Source organism: Colobus angolensis, unplaced genomic scaffold (assembly GCF_000951035.1).
Source record: "Colobus angolensis palliatus isolate OR3802 unplaced genomic scaffold, Cang.pa_1.0 Scaffold314, whole genome shotgun sequence".
NCBI lineage: Eukaryota > Metazoa > Chordata > Mammalia > Primates > Cercopithecidae > Colobus > Colobus angolensis.
In genome coordinates this window covers 1565841-1584438 of record NW_012116422.1, presented here as the reverse complement: position 1 = coordinate 1584438, position 18598 = coordinate 1565841, and the positions used below count along the sequence as shown (strand labels likewise).

General features: G+C 36.7%; 1 protein-coding gene across 3 annotated transcripts in view; it reads left to right on the top strand.

The window, feature by feature from the left end:
• KIF3A (kinesin family member 3A) overlaps nt 1–18598 on the top strand; it is a 44597-nt gene that overhangs the window by 10321 nt on the left and 15678 nt on the right. For 2 of the 3 annotated variants that reach the window (XM_011951078.1, XM_011951076.1), the window contains exons 3-9: nt 1060–1204; nt 1352–1436; nt 4945–5050; nt 9021–9160; nt 9561–9758; nt 10041–10215; nt 15492–15590. In XM_011951078.1, coding sequence (XP_011806468.1) covers nt 1060–1204; nt 1352–1436; nt 4945–5050; nt 9021–9160; nt 9561–9758; nt 10041–10215; nt 15492–15590 — 948 coding nt within the window. Of the gene's footprint in view, nt 1–1059; nt 1205–1351; nt 1437–4944; nt 5051–9020; nt 9161–9560; nt 9759–10040; nt 10216–15491; nt 15591–17882; nt 17955–18598 lie in introns of all 3 variants that reach the window. The other variant, XM_011951075.1, reaches the window with a different exon arrangement.

Here is an 18598-nt window from a genome sequence, read left to right as displayed (position 1 = left end):
TCTTCCATTCTGGTCTCATTTCAGTCCTCAAAATTTCCATTCTTTTTCTTGCCTTTTACTGTCCACACTATTCCTATCTGATTCTTTCTTGTATTTCAGATCTAAACCTTACCTCTTCTGGAAAGTCCTCCCTGACCCCCTCTCCTTTTTTCCCACTACAATTCCTCTGCCCAGTTGATGTCCCTGACTCCCATCTTGAACTCCGTGTTTCTCATTCTGAATACTCATTATCATGATAAACCCAAGATTATACACATCATAAGATTAAGGATTGCGTTTGTGTTGGTCACTCCGTCTCTAGCGCCTAGCACAGTGCCAGACTCAGGTGTGGTACATATTTGTTGAATGAATGAATTTAGGTATTTAGAAAGTTAAGATTTTATCTGTAATTATAAATTGTATTGTCATCTTTTTGTTAACTCTGTTTCTTACAGTTGTTACTTTAAAACAATTGTTTAAAAACACATTTATTTTAGGACTAAGAAAAAAAGCTATCATTTTACTGATACTTTCTATGAGATATTGTGTTGGTTACTTGAAGGAAATTGTCTCATTTGGTTCTTACTATCAGTGGCGAGTTTTCTTATCCCCATTTTACCGTTGAGGAGACAGTCTTTGGGTAGATAACTTGTCCGAGGTCAGTGGCTAAAAAGTGGCAGATGTGATTGGAGACAGGTCTTTCCGCTCTAGAGCCTGTATTCTTTTGCTGTGCTTATACTACCTTCCCCAGTTTAATGTCCACAATAAGTACGTTATATATACATGATAAGAAATGTCTCATAATTAGATATATTGGAAGATTTTTGCATTTAGGGCTTGGGATGCTTTTTATTAATTATTAGGAATATTTCTCATTGACTTTGGTGCTGTAACAGTGCTTTGTGCATGGGGTACAGAGTACACAGTGTAATTGTTGATAATAAAGGTGAAACTTGTGCGAGAATAAATTTTGAATCCAGGGAAGAAATTACGTCACAGTGTCAAAGGAATTCATTTTAAGGGATATAGTTCTGTAGCATTAGACTTTAAGAAGTAACTGATTCTCTTCATCATTTTCAGGGACTATTTTTGCATATGGACAAACTGGAACAGGCAAAACTTTTACCATGGAAGGTGTTCGAGCTGTTCCTGAACTTCGAGGAATAATTCCCAATTCATTTGCTCACATATTTGGTCATATTGCAAAAGCAGAGGGTGATACAAGGTAAAAGGGAATTCTTTTATTTTCTAGTATTGAGAAGTACAAACACAGAAAAGGCACATAGGTATAAATTTTATAAACATGTTTTAAAACGGCTTAAATAAATATTCCACTCTCCTCGACTTTTTAAAAATGATGTTTTATTTACAGATTTTTGGTTCGAGTGTCTTATTTGGAAATATATAATGAAGAAGTTCGTGACCTTTTGGGCAAGGATCAGACACAAAGGTTAGAGGTAAGGATAATTGAAATTGGTGGAGTACTTTTTCCAAAGCAATAGAATGTTTACTAAATTAAGGTCCCCCTTCTTTTTTTAAACAGAAGTTGCTTTTTATATTTTAAATAACCCAGTACATATATAATGTCATACATCTGCAGACGTATCTGGGGATAAATTACTGAAGCAGGATTGCTGAGTCAGGTGGTAAATGATTGGTAAATTTGATATTGCTGCATACTTTAGTACTTTAAGATGTGAGACATACAGCAAGGAAAAGGTTAATACTGGAATTTTAGTTGGATTGCATCACCAGTAAAATAGAGGAGAATAACGTATGTACAGTAACATGTAGAACAGCAGTAGCTGCCATTGTAGGATAGTATAGAGCATGTGTAGAACAGCAGCCAGCGTTGCTGAGCTCTTGTAATGTGATATAGGCATTCAGTGCAGTAATTGATGGTTGTTGGTAGTAGTAAATAATTAGTTTCATTTAATCTTCCCAGCAGTTCGATTGCAGTGATGTGGAAACTGAAATTTAGAGGAGTTTCTTGACTTGCTCAAGGTCACGTAGCAAGTGAATGGCAGTATCACCTAGGATTAAGAAGGTGGTTCTAGCAGTCTACCGTTTTAGCTTGAATTCTGGCTCCGATCTTAAGCAAGTTACTTAATATCTGTGAGCCTTGGTTTGGCCATAAAAATGGAAATAGTAATGGTATCTACTTCATAGGATTATTACCAACACTAACAGATCAAAGTGTTTAAATCAGTGCCTGACATAAAATAATAAACATTAGCTTTTTTTTTCTTTTTGAGTTGACTGCATAAACTTAGTTTTTGGAGCAATGTATTACAGTGTTAAGGATTGTTTGTGCTTGTTGGACCTTCGTGAAGCCTTATTCTCTGATACCATTTATATAGCAAATATAGAAACAAATTCTTTGTTGCTAGTTTTCAACTTTAGTTGTGATTAATTCTGTGCTTTCAAGTCCTAAAAAATTTGTTGTCTTATGCAAATTCTAGGAAAAAATCATTTGGAAAGAACATTTCCATTTTTGTACCAGTAATTATAGATCAGATTTATTCTCAGGAAGATTCTTGTCAATGATTCTCAACTCTGTTAGACCCAGGGCTTCTTTCTAAATAACGTACATTTTGTAATGCTCTTTTGACTGTCCTGAAATAAAATTCATAAGTGACATTAATAAAATCTACGTATACACATACTTTAAAAAAAATTCATATACTACCCTACCATAATATAAAGGAGACTACAAGTAATTAAAAATAAATGCTAGTATTTAGGTATGTAAATGCTTAGATGTGACCACACTTGATGACATAATAAAATAGAGGCATATAGAATCAAAATTGTAACAGCTGCAAATGCAGTGTCAACAGGTATGTTGTATTATTGATCTAAACCCCTTGATTGGTGTTATTGTCAATGACATGGTCTTTTAAAATAGTGACTAGCTCTTGGTAGAGTTTGGAGCAAAATAAAGTACAATTCTTTCCTCAGTTTTTCTGTGTTCTCATATTATTGCTATATGGAAAAGCACTTTGTCTTTATATGTGAAATAAAGTTACATATGACAGACTCAGATATAATTATCTGGGTCTAGACTCAAATAATTATAAGTAGTTTTTTTTTTACCATGTGAATATCTGGTAGGACATTCAGAATTGTGTGGGACAGTTCTTCGTTGGGTGAGACTGTCCCACTTATTTCAGGATATGTAGTATCCCTGGTCCCTGCCTGTCAATACTACAGTGTCCTCAAGTGAACCAGAAACTCTTATGCAAATTTCTAAAACATTCTAGGACAAGAGGGTAACTGCTTCCATTGAGATCCATTGTTATAAACTGTGTTTGTCGTAGATATTGAATTTCTATGTTTTTTATGATAAAAATTCTTTGGTAGCATTTCCATCCAGTTTTTTTACTTTCACAGATTTGGAATTATATTTTCTTTCTTCATCTTTCATATTTAATCAGTTATTAGTTGAATACACTTATTAATCGAATTTTGAATTAGTATCATATAGTGATTGGAAAAGACCACTAGTCTGCAGACAGATGTCACTTTGAAGAATGTCTGTTTTCAGTCTGCAATGAGAATGAATACAAAAACTGAGAGTAGTTGCTTAAAAACTTTCATAGCAATTTGACATTGCCATGGCATCCAAGTGCATGATTTTTGTATTTTACAAAATTATCGTATTACAAATATATACATCCCTTATCACAGTTTTTTTGAGAAGCATTGATATAGACCAGTAGTTTTCAAACCTTTTAAAAGGTGTAAAGCATTTAAACACTTTCATCAAACCAGACCTTATGTGGAAGCTCAATGTGTAAAATTCATGAAAGTGCCCTTCTCTTTAGAACTTCTCTGGGCCTGAAGACCCCTGAATTCCTACAGTGGCCCCCTCAGTACCACCGTGGACCCTCTAGGGCTTTTCAGAGCAAGGTCTGAAATCCACTGGTTTATGGAGATCATCACACTTTTTTTTTTTTACTACTAATAAAATTAGGACTTAATTTATATCCCATGACAGATAAAGGATTTTTCCTAATTTGTAAATGTATCTTATCAATTGTTATAAAAGGTGTGCGCACACACACACACACACAACATTGAAAATCAACAACTGGAATGTTGAGTGTCTGCGCTGATAACTTTTTCTCCTGGAATTATTTATCACATTTTCGTTTGTCTTTGATGTCTATGAGGTTTTCCTACCTGTGGACTGGTTTTTCCCACTGGCAGCCACAGACTTCTGCCTCAGTTTCACTTTTCATTCTGTTGGTTTGTCGAGGTGACTCTGAACCTTCAAAGTGAATTTTTTTTATGCAACACCACTTGTATTTTAGGTAAATCCATCCTAAATATCTTTTTCAATTTTGGTTAAAAATTCTCATAAGGTAATTCACAGAAAGATCCTATTTTAACATTGATACCGTAGATCTGATTATTTCCCTCAGTTGCTTGAAATTCTCCAAATTATTCTTACCATTAAAGACCAAAAACTATTCTAAACTTGTCTCTGCCTTCCTATATAACCAGATGTCTCACCTGTTTTTCCCTGTTTCCTGCTCTCTCCAACCACATTGTCTTTTTCGGTTAGTTGTTCACTGCCCAGTTTTTTCTTATTTCAGGGTTCTTGCACGTTTTCTTCTTCTCCTACCTCAATTGACTGTCTACCTCCTTTTTATTTAAAGAAATTTTAGCTTAAACATCATCTTGGGGAATTTTATCCTATCTCCCTAACTAGCTTAGTATTCTGTACTTTTTCTTTATTTTTCTTCATGTCATCACAATTGAAATAAAATAATTTTTGTGTGTACTTTTTCATTTGTATGTTTTTTCTATAGACTGACATCTCCATGCATGTAGGAACAGTGTCTGTCTTACTCATCGCTATATCCCCCGTCTAGTAGAGTGTCCAACACATAGGAGATCCTCAATAAATAACTGTGGGGGAGTTATTGATACAGTATGAAGTCTTAATTTTTTTTTTAGGTTAAAGAAAGACCTGATGTGGGAGTTTATATCAAAGATTTATCAGCTTATGTGGTAAATAATGCTGATGATATGGATAGAATTATGACGCTAGGCCACAAAAATCGTAAGTATAGTATACGTGTAATTGTGATTAAGCATCTGTGTGTTAAGTAGGCTGGTTTAGAAGCAAATTTGGTATGGCACTTTGCCCTGTAGAGACTGGAATTTTTAGGTTTCTTGAAAACCATTCCACTTTGATTATTTTCCATGTAGAGAGCATATATGAATGAAAGATAGCACAAATCATTTTCCATGCCAAGCAAAATTTTGTTTCTTTTTAGTAATGCCAATCTATGCAACTCTTATACAGCTGTCTCTTGGTAGCTATAGTAGTAAAATTGGTAATGTTTATTGAGCTCTTAGTGGAGAGTGTTGTGCTAAGTGCTTTATAAGAATGCTCTCTTAGTCCTCACAGGAGACTATGAAGATATTAAATTCTTACTTTATGAATGAAGAAAGTGAGACTTAGTTTAAGTAACTTGTCTAAGTACTATAACTACTAAGCAGTAGAGTGTGTGATCACACCTAAGCTATAGCCACGCACAGTGGTTCATGCCTGTGATTCCAGCAACTCGGGAGGCTGAACTGGGAGGATCATTTGAGGTCAGGGGTTTGAGACCAGCCTGGGCAATAGGGAGCCTCTGTCCTAAAGAAACCTACCTGGAAGAAACCCAAAAAACCTAGGCCAGTAGTCTGCATTAAGTAGGCACTATAATGCTTCCCTTTTGTTGACAAGCAAAACAAAATTTAAATTAAAATATTAACGTTCTTGTTAGTAATTGTGTCAAGTTTTTAGTCTAAAGAGTAAGAAGCAGGCCGGGCGTGGTGGCTCAAGCCTGTAATCCCAGCACTTTGGGCGGATCACGAGATCAGGAGATCGAGACTATCCTGGCTAAGATGGTGAAACCCCGTCTCTACTAAAAAATACAAAAAAACTAGCCGGGTGAGGTGGCGGGCGCCTGTAGTCCCAGCCACACGGGAGGCTGAGGGAGCTTGCAGTGAGCTGAGATCCAGCCACTGCACTCCAGCCCGGGCGACAGACCGAGACTCCGTCTCAAAAAAAAAAAAAAAAAAAAGAGTAAGAAGCTTCAGCAATGTTATACAGATGCCTCAAACCTAGTACTGGTGATGCAGCTAATAGCAATTAGAAATTAGAGGTGAAAAGGCCGGGCACGGTGGCTTATGCCTGTAATCCCAGCACTTTGGGAGGCTGACGTGGGTGGATCACTTGTTTAAGACCAGCCTGGCCAACATGGTAAAACGTCTCTACTAAAAATATAAAAATTAGCTGGGAGTGGTGGTGGGTGCCTGTAATCCCAGTTACTCGGGAGGCTGTGGCAGGAGAATCGTTTTAACCAGGGAGGCAGAAGTTGCAGTGAGCTGAGATCGCGTCACTGCACTCCAACTTGGGCAACACAGCAACCAAAAAAAAAAAAAAAAAAGATTAGAGGTAAAAGATGAGAAATAGGAAATGAAAAATTTTTATAAGTTTCTATGACTTGACCATAGATCTGTCAAACCCAAGGAAATCAAACAAAAAAACTTCAAAAATCAGTTACATTCTTATGAACCAATTAATAGAAAAAGACCAAATCTTAATAGAAAAATTAGCGAAAAATATGTATTTTATTTGTAGAAGAACTAAACACAGCAATAAGTATGTGAAAGGCTGTTTAACTTCACAAGTAATCAGGAAAATGCCAAAATGAGAGAGAGAGAGGTGTTTCACCCATCAGATTGGATGAAGATACGTAGGTTGGTAAGACTTTGAAGAAATGGGCACTGAGGATGGAATATAAATTGGTGCAGCCTGTTTGAAGGGCAATGTTAACAGTATCTGTTGACATTTTAAAATACATTCCTTTTGACTCTGTGTTTCTAATTTTAGACATATTCTGGAAGATATTTTCAGATGTAACAATCTAAATAACCGTCAACAAAACACTGATTATGTAAATGATGGCACAAAAATACCATAGACTGTAATAAAGCTGTTAAAAACGATGAGTTAGGCTAGGTGAGGTGGCTCATGCCTGTAATCCCAGCACTCTGGGAGGCCAAGGTGGGCAGATTTCCTGAGCTCAGGAGTTTGAGACCAGCCTGGGCAATATACAGAAACCCCGTCTCTACTAAAAATACAAAAAAATCAGCCAGACATGGTGGCTTATGCCTATAATCCAAGCTACTTGGGATGCTGAGGCAGGAGAATCACTTGAACCTGGGAGGCAGAGGTTGCAGTGAGCCAAGGTAGCACCACTAAACTCCAGCCTGGGCAACAGAGGAAGACTCTGTCTCAAAAAAAACAAGAAAAAAAACAGGCTGGGCGTGGTGGCTTATGCCTATAATCCTAGCACTGTGCGTGGCCGAGGTGGGTGGATCACTTGAGGCCAGGAGTTTGAGACCAGCCTGGCCAACCTGGTGAAACCCTGTCTCTACTAAAAATACAAAAATTAACTGGGCGTGGTGGTGTGCGCCTGTAATCTCAGCTACTCAGGAGGTTGAGGCTGGAGGATCACTTGAACCTGAGAGGTGGAGGTTGCAGTGAGCTGAGATCGCGCCACTGCACTCCAGCCTGGGTGACAGAATGAGACCCTGTCTCAAACAAAACAACAAAAAAAACCCCAATCAGTTAAATGTGCCTGTACAGACCTGGAAGAATTTCAAAGTATGTTTGTCAGTGGGGGAAAAAAGCAAATTTTAGAACAGTGTGTATGTACTGCCTTACCCCATTTATTTATATGTGAAAAATTGTTAAACCATATATTTATTTGGGCACTGTGTGTGTGTTTGTGTCTACATGTGTGTATATAAAATACAAAATGAAAGGACAGATAGTAGTGGTTACCTTTAGGGAAGGAGAAATAAAATTGGGGAAAAGGAATGTCAGGAGTTTTCACTTTATGCTTTCTGTATGCTTTTATTAAAAAAATTTAAATACCAGAAATATGTTAATTATTGGTTATTTAATTAAAAATTGTTAACACAAGATTTCATTCATAGAATGAAATTAATTTAATTCTCAGGTAGTTAGTGGGAGCTTTTGGTCTCTTCATTAAAGACTACCCCTTTAATGTTTAAATTCTAAAATCAAAGCTTGCATAGAAAAGTTCTGCATGAATGTATAGTAGGAAGATAATTTTGGCACTGAGTAAAATTAACAATGCTTTTAAAATACTTTGGAATTTAAGAAAAAAACTAATACAGGTCTATTGTAAAAAAACATGTTTTTTGTTTACACAATATGTTCATATATTTACACATGCAAATACTGCTTTGCATATTTTGAATGGATTTTTTTTTTTTTTTTTTTACAGAAGTAGGATTATGTATTCCTTTCTAACTTGCTTTTTTTTAAAATTTATATGTTATGGACATTTTCCCATGTCTTTAGATCTACCTTTTTTTAATGCTGCACTGAATATTGTTGTATTATCTAACATACACATGCAAGTGTTCCTGTGGTTTATATGCCCAGAACATAATTCTTTTTTTTTTTTTTGAGACAAAGTCTTACTCTGTCACCCAAGCTGGAGTGCAGTGGGGCAATCTCAGCTTACTGCAACCTCCACCTCTCGGATTCAAGTGATTCTTGTGCCTCAGCCTCCCAAGTAGCTAAAATTCTCGCCCAGCTAAAATTCCCTTTATTATTATTATTTTTTACTTCCTACAGTACACCAACATGCATAATTCTCTTTAGACAGCTAAATCAGTAATACTTTTTCCAATTACTTAATGTGGTTTTTTTGGGTGTAAATTAGTTATTTTTTAGGCAGTGTTACTTGGGATTGAAATTATTTTTTGCTCAAGTTACATCTTTAATATGAGAAACCTTACAAATTCATTTGTTATCAACAAAGTATAAGATAAATTTCATGTAATGGCTAAGTACACACTCATCATGCCTTTATGATTTAGCCATGCTCTCTGGCTTTTGATTGTGATAAAATTAAGTATTTTAAACTGTTCGGGATGTTTAATTTATTTTAAAGGTACTCTCTGTCACACTTTTTAAGGATTTCCTTTATTTATTAAAGGTTCTGTTGGTGCAACTAATATGAATGAGCATAGTTCCCGTTCCCATGCCATCTTTACAATTACTATAGAATGCAGTGAAAAAGGCATTGATGGTAACATGCATGTCAGGATGGGGAAGCTCCATCTTGTAGATCTTGCTGTAAGTAACAAGACGCTGCTTAAGGAATAACTCTTTCTTGTGATCCATTTATTTTATAAATGAATTAAAATTGAAGTGAAAAGGTATAATTTACATATGATTTTTAAGTTGTTACTTGTGTATGTTTATTATTTACTATGGAACATTTTAAATGTAAATGAAAGTAGATAGAATAGTATAGTGATCCCCCATACACTGATCACCCAACTCCAACAATTAGTTCATGGCTAATCTTGTTTCATGTACTCTCACCCACTTCTTCCCTTCCTATATTATTTTGAAGTGAATTCAGGCATTGTATCAGGGTTTTTACTGTTACATTACTTTTTAATAAAACCTTGGGAAGAATATTCTATTTTTTCAAACATTTTAGCTTTACTTTCATCTCTGTTTTTGCTAGGGTTCAGAAAGGCAGGCAAAAACTGGAGCTACTGGACAGCGCCTAAAGGAAGCTACGAAAATCAATCTTTCACTTTCCACCCTTGGTAATGTAATTTCTGCCTTGGTTGATGGAAAAAGCACTCATGTACCTTATCGTAACTCTAAATTGACTCGTCTTCTTCAGGATTCCTTAGGAGGAAATTCAAAAACCATGATGGTAAGACTCAATTGGTGATATAGTTAACATCAGGCAAATTTAAGATTCTAATTTATGCCAATAATTGATATGTTTCGACTGTGGTTGTCCTTTCTGTGGTACACGCATGTGTATTAGCCCATAATAGTGTCGTTTGGAAACCCATGTGGTTGACACTCTTATTTTCAAGAAGGCCAAGGATGCATATGTGCTTTAAACAGCTTTTGACGTATTTGTAATGGTAGTGTTAATTTTCACTGTGTCAAGTGTAAAATGATTTGTTTGATATTTCTAATTCAATAGTGTGCAAATATTGGGCCAGCAGATTACAATTATGATGAAACGATCAGTACATTACGGTATGCCAATCGTGCTAAGAATATTAAAAATAAAGCTAGAATTAATGAAGATCCAAAGGATGCTTTGCTGCGTCAGTTCCAGAAAGAAATAGAAGAACTGAAAAAGAAACTTGAAGAAGGTAACTTTTTCTCAAAATACTAATCTTTATGTTGGCTAAAAATGTGTTGTTGAACCACTAAGTGTTGTAACAAAAGCCCTCTATTAAACCTTTTTTGAGCCTCTAACATTGGTAGTTAAATGAATATTTCTGGAAAGTGACTTGGTACTTACATACTTTTGCATTTTCATATTAAGCTTAAGTAAAATTACATAATATTTGTATTATGGTTTTTAAACATTCCCATGATGTTTTATAGATTTCATATGACCACTTGTTAAAGAATGAGTGTTTATTTGTCTCTGTATAAGAGCAAATTCTGCCATGTATGTATTTAGGTGAAAATGACCAGAATTCTGGCATTGCAGTCAATATGAGCTCACTATTGTTTGAGGTAAAGAAAGATGTTAGACAGTCGTGAGTAAACCAAGTTTGCTATAAGGAAAAATGCATTGCATGAGGTCATCTTTACAATATCCTTTCATACCTAAATTTGAACATGAGATTCTATTTTGGAAATTTTTTTCTAACATCATGATGCTAGAAAGTTGGAAAATTTGAAGATCTTATTTATGAGAGTGAGATGCTTCCCAGGCATTAAGTGCTCAGTGATTCCTTGCACCTTAATGCAAGAAACAGATCCTTTCTGATAGGTACAGAGCTCCTTCGTGAACCAGGTAAACAGAGGGCTTTGGTTTCAAAGCACCTTTGTGGTCTGTGAGGAGACTGACTAGATCAGAGGTGAAATTCAGAGACGCTAGCATCACAAATGTTTAGAGAAGGTACTTATTTAGTAAACAAGTAAAGTTATTGAGGAAAAGCAGTAAGAGAACTGTTAGATAATGAAATTTGGTATTTTAAATGTGACCACTAGGTGGTATTTATAGCCAGTATGTTTTAAAGATTTTTAATTTCTTAGCGATGTTAATGGTGAGTGCATACTTTTATTTTGCTGAATTTATGTTTTACATTTTTTTTGTTGTGGTAAAATATACATGACATAAAATTTATCATTTTAACCATTGTTAGTTAAGTGTGCAGTTAATGGCATCAAGTATATTCACATTGTTGTGCAACTGTCACCCCTCTTCATTTCTAGAACTTTTTCATCATCCCAAACAGAAACGCTGTGCCCATTAAGTAGTAACTTCCTATTCTCTTCTCCCCCTAGTCTCTGGTAACCACTATTCTACTTTCTGTCTCTATAAATTTGACTATTCTAGGTACCTCATATAAGTAAAATCATAGAGTGTCTTCTTGTGACTGGCTTATTTCACTTAACAGAACGTTGAAGGTTCATCCATATTATAGCAAGTGCCTGAATTTTTTCCTTTTTAAAAAATTGTGGCAAAACTTGCACAACATAAAGTTTACCATTTTAATCACATTTAAGTCTGTGTTTCTGTGGTGGTATGTTCACATCGTTCTGCAGTTATCCATCTCCAGTTTTCTTCTTGCAAAATTGAAACTTTGTACTCGTTAAACAGTATCTATCCATTCCTCCCTTCCCCTACATCCTGGCCAACAACCATTCTGCTTTGTCTGTGAATTTGACTGCTCTGGGCATCTTATGAAAGTGAAATCGGCAGGGCGCAGTGGCTCACGCCTGTAATCCCAGCACTTTGGGAGGCCGAGGTGGGTGGATCACTTGAGGTCAGGAGTTTGAGACCAGCCTGGCCAACATAGTGAAACCCCATCTCTACTGAAAATACAAAAATTGGCTGGGCATGGTAGCTCTCGCCTGTAATCTCAGCTACTTGGGAGGCTGAAGCAGGAGGATCACTTGAACCTGGAAGGTGGAGGTGGCAGTGAGCTGAGATCATGCCACTGCATTCCAGCCTGAGTGGCAGAGTGAGATTCCCATCTCAAAAAAAAAAAAAAAAGAAAGTGGAATCACACAGCATTTGTCTTTTTGTGACTGGCTTATTTCATTTAGTATAATGCCTTCAAGGATCATCTGTGTTGTAGCATGTGTTAGGACTTCTTTTTAATTCTGAATAATATTCCATTGTGTATATACTACATTTTGTTATCCATTCACCCACCAATGGACAGTTGGTTCCTTCCACCTTTTGGCTATTGTGATAATGCTGCTATGAACGTGGGTATACAAATACCTGTTCAGATTCTTGTTTTACCATTTTTTGGGTATGTACCCAGCAATGGAATTGCTGGATTCTATGATAATACTGTTTTTAATACATTTCACTTTATTTTTGCTCTTATGACATTTCTTTTTATAATCCGGTTAATGGAGTTGATAATATCAACAATAAAAAAGCATAGCATTAAAAGAATAATTTTTAAACTTAAAAATTATTTTAGGCTTAAATACAACTTGCAAATGTGATATGGAGAGTTCCTGTCTACCCTTTACCCAGCTTCACCTCATGTTAACATCTTATATAAGCATACAACAGTTATTGAAACCAGGAAATTTACATCGATACAGTCTTATTAACTAATCTGTGGACTTTATTCAAATTTGGCCAGTTTTCCTTCCAGTGCCTTTTTTTTCCTGGTCCAGGATACAATCCACAATCACACATTGCATTTATTTGACATGCTTTCTTTCTTTCTTTTTTTGAGACAGAGTCTTGTCTGTCGCCAGGCTGGAATGCAGTGGTGCAATCTCAGCTCACTGCAACCTCTGCCTCCCTGTTCAAGTGATTCTCCTGCCTCAGCCTCCCGAGTAGCTGGGAGTACAGGCATGTGCCACCATGCCCAGCTAATTTTTGTATTTTTAGTACAGACAGGGTTTCACCATGTTTGCCAGGATGTTCTTTATCCTCTGACCTCATGATCTGCCCGCCTCAGCCTCTGAAAGTGCTGGGACTACAGGCATGAGCCACCACGCCCGGCCCTGTCATGCCTTCTTAATGACGATGTCTAGCATACTTGTTCTTCAGTCTCTTATAATTCCCCGGTCTTTCTTGATCTTGACATTTTTGAAGAGTACTGGTCATATATTTGTTGAATGTTCATGAATTTGGGCTTGTGTACTTTTCTTTTATAATGACCCTGCAAAGTTTCTCCACTGCAAATCTATTGTTTTTTTTTTCCATTTGTAATTAGTAATATCTCATTGGGGATACTTTGAGACTGCCAAGGTCCTGTTTCTCGTCATACTTTCTCCTACTATTTTTAGTATTCATCAATAGTTCTTGCCTGCAACAATAATCCTGTGGCATTTGCTCGATGTTATTTTCTATTCTCATCATTTCTTCTTGGTTAGTGTTTAGGATTCTATTGTGAGGAAGAACAGCCCCTTCATTCCCATTTATGTATTTATTCAAGTATTTATCTTATTTAGATCATGGATTATAATCCAGTATTATCATTATTTTGTTTCTTGAATTGTCCCAGCTTTGGCTATTAGGAAATCCTTCAGAGTAGTTCCTGTATTTCAGCATGTGCTCTTCAGTTGTTTTGAGCATTTGGTTACTTTTTGGCACTACAAAAGGCTTATCTTGTGTCTTCCTTGCCCAACCTTAAAATCATTAACTTCTCTCTGGTCCCTTTAGTAGGAAAGTGGTATTTTTTTTTTTTTTTTTTTGAGACGGAGTCTCGCTCTGTCGCCTGGGCTGGAGTGCAGTGGCCGGATCTCAGCTCACTGCAAGCTCCGCCTCCCAGGTTTATGCCATTCTCCTGCCTCAGCCTCCGAGTAGCTGGGACTACAGGCTCCTGCCACCTCGCCCGGCTAGTTTTTGTATTTTTAGTAGAGACGGGGTTTCACCGTGTTAGCCAGGGTGGTCTCGATCTCCTGACCTCGTGATCCGCCCGTCTCGGCCTCCCAAAGTGCTGGAATTACAGGCTTGAGCCACCGCGCCCGGCCTTGAGAGTGGTATTTAGAAACCCAGTTTTGGGCACTAGCGATGCTCATTACTATCAAGATGTCATTGTTTCTAAGCCCAAAGAACAAAATATTTTTCAGTGATTCCTTCTCCCAATACTCTGTGTTCCTTCCCATCTTGTACTTACAGGTACAATTATTACCTGGTTGTGATTAGGGTATATTTTACTTTTTTCTCCTCTTACTTTTTTTTTTTGAGGCGGAGTCTTGCTCTGTCGCCCGGACTGGAGTGCAGTGGCCGAATCTCGGCTCACTGCAAGCTCCGCCTCCCGGGTTTACGCCATTCTCCTGCCTCAGCCTCCCGAGTAGCTGAGACTACAGGCGCCCGCCACCTCGCCCAGCTAGTTTTTGTATTTTTTAGTAGAGACGGGGTTTCACCGTGTTAGCCAGGATGGTCTCGATCTCCTGACCTCGTGATCCGCCCGTCTCGGCCTCCCAAAGTGCTGGGATTACAGGCTTGAGCCACCGCACCCGGCCTTCTCCTCTTACTTTTATTTTGTTAGACATTTCATATGTAAACAGTGGCATTTAAAAATAGCTAATGTGAAGATGATACAGTGCTGATCTGTTTTCTTGGCTTAATCATTCCTTTTTTATTGTTTTTTATCTTTAAGTTAATGTGTAGTTAGCACTATCTTTGTGCAAATAAGCATTTCTTTTTTTGAAAATATCTTGTGATACCGTCCTAATAGTGGGATCACTGTTACATGACAGTTCTGTGTCTCTTAAAAATACAGATTGAGTGACTTTCTTGAAATCTTAAACAGGAAGCTGTTTTAGAAGAAATTGCTCCTCAAAAGTGGTCACATTTTTAAAGACTGAATTAATAACTCTATCACATAATTTATGTATATATTTAAAATTATACATAACTAAATGATTTGAATATTTTTATTTATTTTTTTGAGGCAGAGTCTCACTCTATTGTCGAGGCTGGAGTGCAGTGGCGCCATCTTGGCTCACTGAAACCTCTGCCTCCCAGGTTCAAGTGATTCTCCTGCCTCAGCCTCCCAAGTAGCTGGGATTACAGGTGCGCCCACCACGGCCAGCTGATTTTTGTATTTTTAGTAGAGATGGGGTTTTGCCATGTTGACGTTGACCAGGCTGGTCTCAAACTCTTGGCCTCAAGTGATCTGCCTGCCTCAGCTTCCTAAAGTGCTGGGATTACAGGTGTGCGCCACCTTGCCTATCTAGAATGATTTAAAATTTTAATTGGGTCAGAATTTAATTTCTCTTTAGAGACTTTAAAAATAAAGTCTTTTTGTACATCTTATCTATGTCTGAGATTGGCATATCTGTTATACTCTCTAGGAGCATTTAAATAGTATTTAAATTTGTTGTTTGCAGCAACAAAAACCTAAGGAAGAAAGTTGATATAGGTATATCCTAAATAGCTAATGACTTGGTACAGGATAAAAAACATCCTATTAAATTTCTGTCCAAGGAGAAGAAATATCAGGCTCTGATATCAGTGGGTCAGAGGAAGATGATGATGAAGAGGGTGAGATTGGAGAAGATGGAGAGAAAAGGAAAAAAAGAAGGGGTAAGTTCTGATTAGTATTCTGATTTGTAGAAATTAGGTGGTTTCACAAGGTGGCAGAGTGCATGACTTTTATTTTGCCGTTATCTGTTTAATATATTAGATAACAATTATCTAGTTGTTGTTATAACAATTAGAAGGTGTATGCCATTTACCTGGTTAACTTTGCATTTATTCTCCTGTATTGATCTGTTTATAGCTGACTTTGAAAATATGTTCTGTTTTTTAGAATTTAGAATTGTAAGACTCTATAATAGTGGGTATGCCATTTTAAAATTTCCTGTGGGTTTTAGTTTTATGTAGGGACTTATATCTGTGTTAGGAACCTAAGTTTTTTTGTTTGTTTGTTTGTTTTGAGACAGAGTCTCATTCTGTCGCCCAGGCTGGAGTGCAGTGGCGTGATCTCGGCTCACTGCAACCTCCACCTCCTGGGTTCAAGTGATTCTCCTGCCTCAGCCTCCCGAGTAGCTGGGACTACAGGCACGTGCCACCATGCCCGGCTAATTTTTTGTATTTTTAGTAAAGACAGGGTTTCACCATGTTAGCCAGGCTAGTCTTGATCTCCTGACCTCGTGATCTGTCTGCCTCGTTCTCCCAAAGTGCTAGGATTACAGGCGTTGAGCCACCATGCCTGGCTGAAACCTAAGTTTTTTTTTTTTTTTTTTTGAGACGGAGTCTCGCTCTGTCGCCCGGACTGGAGTGCAGTGGCCGGATCTCAGCTCACTGCAAGCTCCGCCTCCCGGGTTTATGCCATTCTCCTGCCTCAGCCTCCGGAGTAGCTGGGACTACAGGCACCCGCCACCTCGCCCGGCTAGTTTTGTATTTTTAGTAGAGACGGGGTTTCACCGTGTTAGCCAGGATGGTCTCGATCTCCTCACCTCGTGATCCACCCGTCTCGGCCTCCCAAAGTGCTGGGATTACAGGCTTGAGCCACCGCGCCCGGCCTGAAACCTAAGTTTTTTAAGGAAATTAGGATAATGTGGAGTTTTTCCGCAAACAAGATTAGTCTTTAAAAGTCATTGAATTTTTAAATAGTAAATTTGTATGAGGAATTCCATTTTTAAATTTAGTTCTTTTTCTTTATAAAATGTATTCTCATTCTTACCTTGTTGGAGGATTTGTTGCCAAGTGTGAATTAAGACTGTTTATTATGATAAGAATATAGATAATATGCAAATGAAATAGACATATTATAATGGCCTACATTTCAAACCTTTTTACCATAAATATTTATTTCAGAACTCTCTTCCATTAATGTGGTCATTGTTTTCAAGCTGGTGCATATTTTGTTTGTCTTATTAAAATGATCGTGCTGAAAATAAATCCATCACTGCTTGATTAGAAGTCCCACATTTAAAAACTATGTAAAGATTTTGTAACTTCAAAAGACAGAAAAATAATGATTTATAGCAAAAGTTGGCAAAATATCTGCTGGCTAAATCCAGCTGACCACCTGTTTTTGTAAATAAAATTTTATTGAAACAGCCATGCTCATTTATTTACCTATGCTCTATGGCTGCTTTCGCACAAAGCTGTATGGCCTGTAAAGTCTCAAACACTTATCTGTCCTTTTGCAGAAAATGTTTGTCTGACTTAGAGAAATTTTTTTTTGTTCACACCTAGTTTTTCACAGAGTAGATTATTTTCAAAGCAGAAGCTGATAACAGATTTGTTAAAAATAAAATTAAAAAGAAAAATGCCACTGTTTAATATGTTAAAATATTTAACAGTAATATATCTTCCTTCCAGGCTTAGAAATTTAAAAATTTTCAATGAGCCTTTTGAAAGTTTTGCTATCCAACCTTAAACATATTTGATAGTTTGATATTTTGGTGGGGAGAGACTGAAAGTGGAGACAGACTAACCTATTATGAAGGCTAATATATCACTCCTATAATATTTCGTATGACTTTAAGTTTTAAAACTCCATTCCTTTAGATTATCAACCTAAATAGTTTCAATAGACTAAAATCTCACCAAATAACTTATTTATTTTTTATTCTTCTCATTTCAACCCTTTGAATGATTAGGCTTTAGGTGACCAGTAGAATTTGCCCACAGTAGTTGCTTAAAGCAGTACACTTTCTAATTCCTCTGTATGGCTTTGTAAAGTAGAGAATATTGGATAAACTACCAAGACTGGTTTTTTAGGAAAGTAAATTTTGGTTCTTTAATACAGAGCTTGGTTGTCCTTTAAAATTTTTTTCTCAAAACTGAATTTTTCTCTGTGTATGTGTTCATTTTCTTGTTTCCTCTTTCTTTGGTTCCCGTTGGGCTCATTTCTTTGTTTTCCAGGCAGTAGCAGCAGCAGTAGTTCAGACTCCACATGTTCTGTCATAGAGAAACCTCTGGATAAGTTCTTGCCTAGTGAGTGGTAGCTCTTACATTCTCTAACAGAGCTTTGGCTTTTCCATAACCCATGGGCTTCATTTGAGCAATGCTGCTGCACCACTCCCTGTCATTACCTGAAGAATACATGTTGGATTCCTCAGTAGAACAAAGCATGTGATGATTCCTCCTCCCCCTTTCATTGCTTCCAGTTAATCATAATTGTTAAAACATATGCTTTAGCTTATGTTTGAGACAATGGAAGAGAGATTCATGCTTTTGCAATTGAGATAATGTAAAGAGAGCTAGTAAGCTGTATAAAAGAATAATTCTTATGGTTCTTTTTTTAGGCTTCATGACACATTTCTAATCCTGCTCAGAATAATGGACACGTAACATCAAATCTTATATATCTAAAAGTACAAATTATATTTGAAGTACACCAATGCCCATTATAACATGTCGTAATGTTGCAAGTTTTTACACTTTGGTGTCCTATTCTTATTGGTAGCTTAAGATTAAAGGCTCCCAAATAAAAATGTAAAGCTTGAAGCAAGTAAAAATGAATTGAATAGCATTTTGTTTCAAATGGACATTTATCCATATTTCTAAATTACCTGATAGATTTTAAGAAATTTTTTTTTTTTTTTTTTTTTTTGAGATGGAGTCTCCCTCTGTTGCCC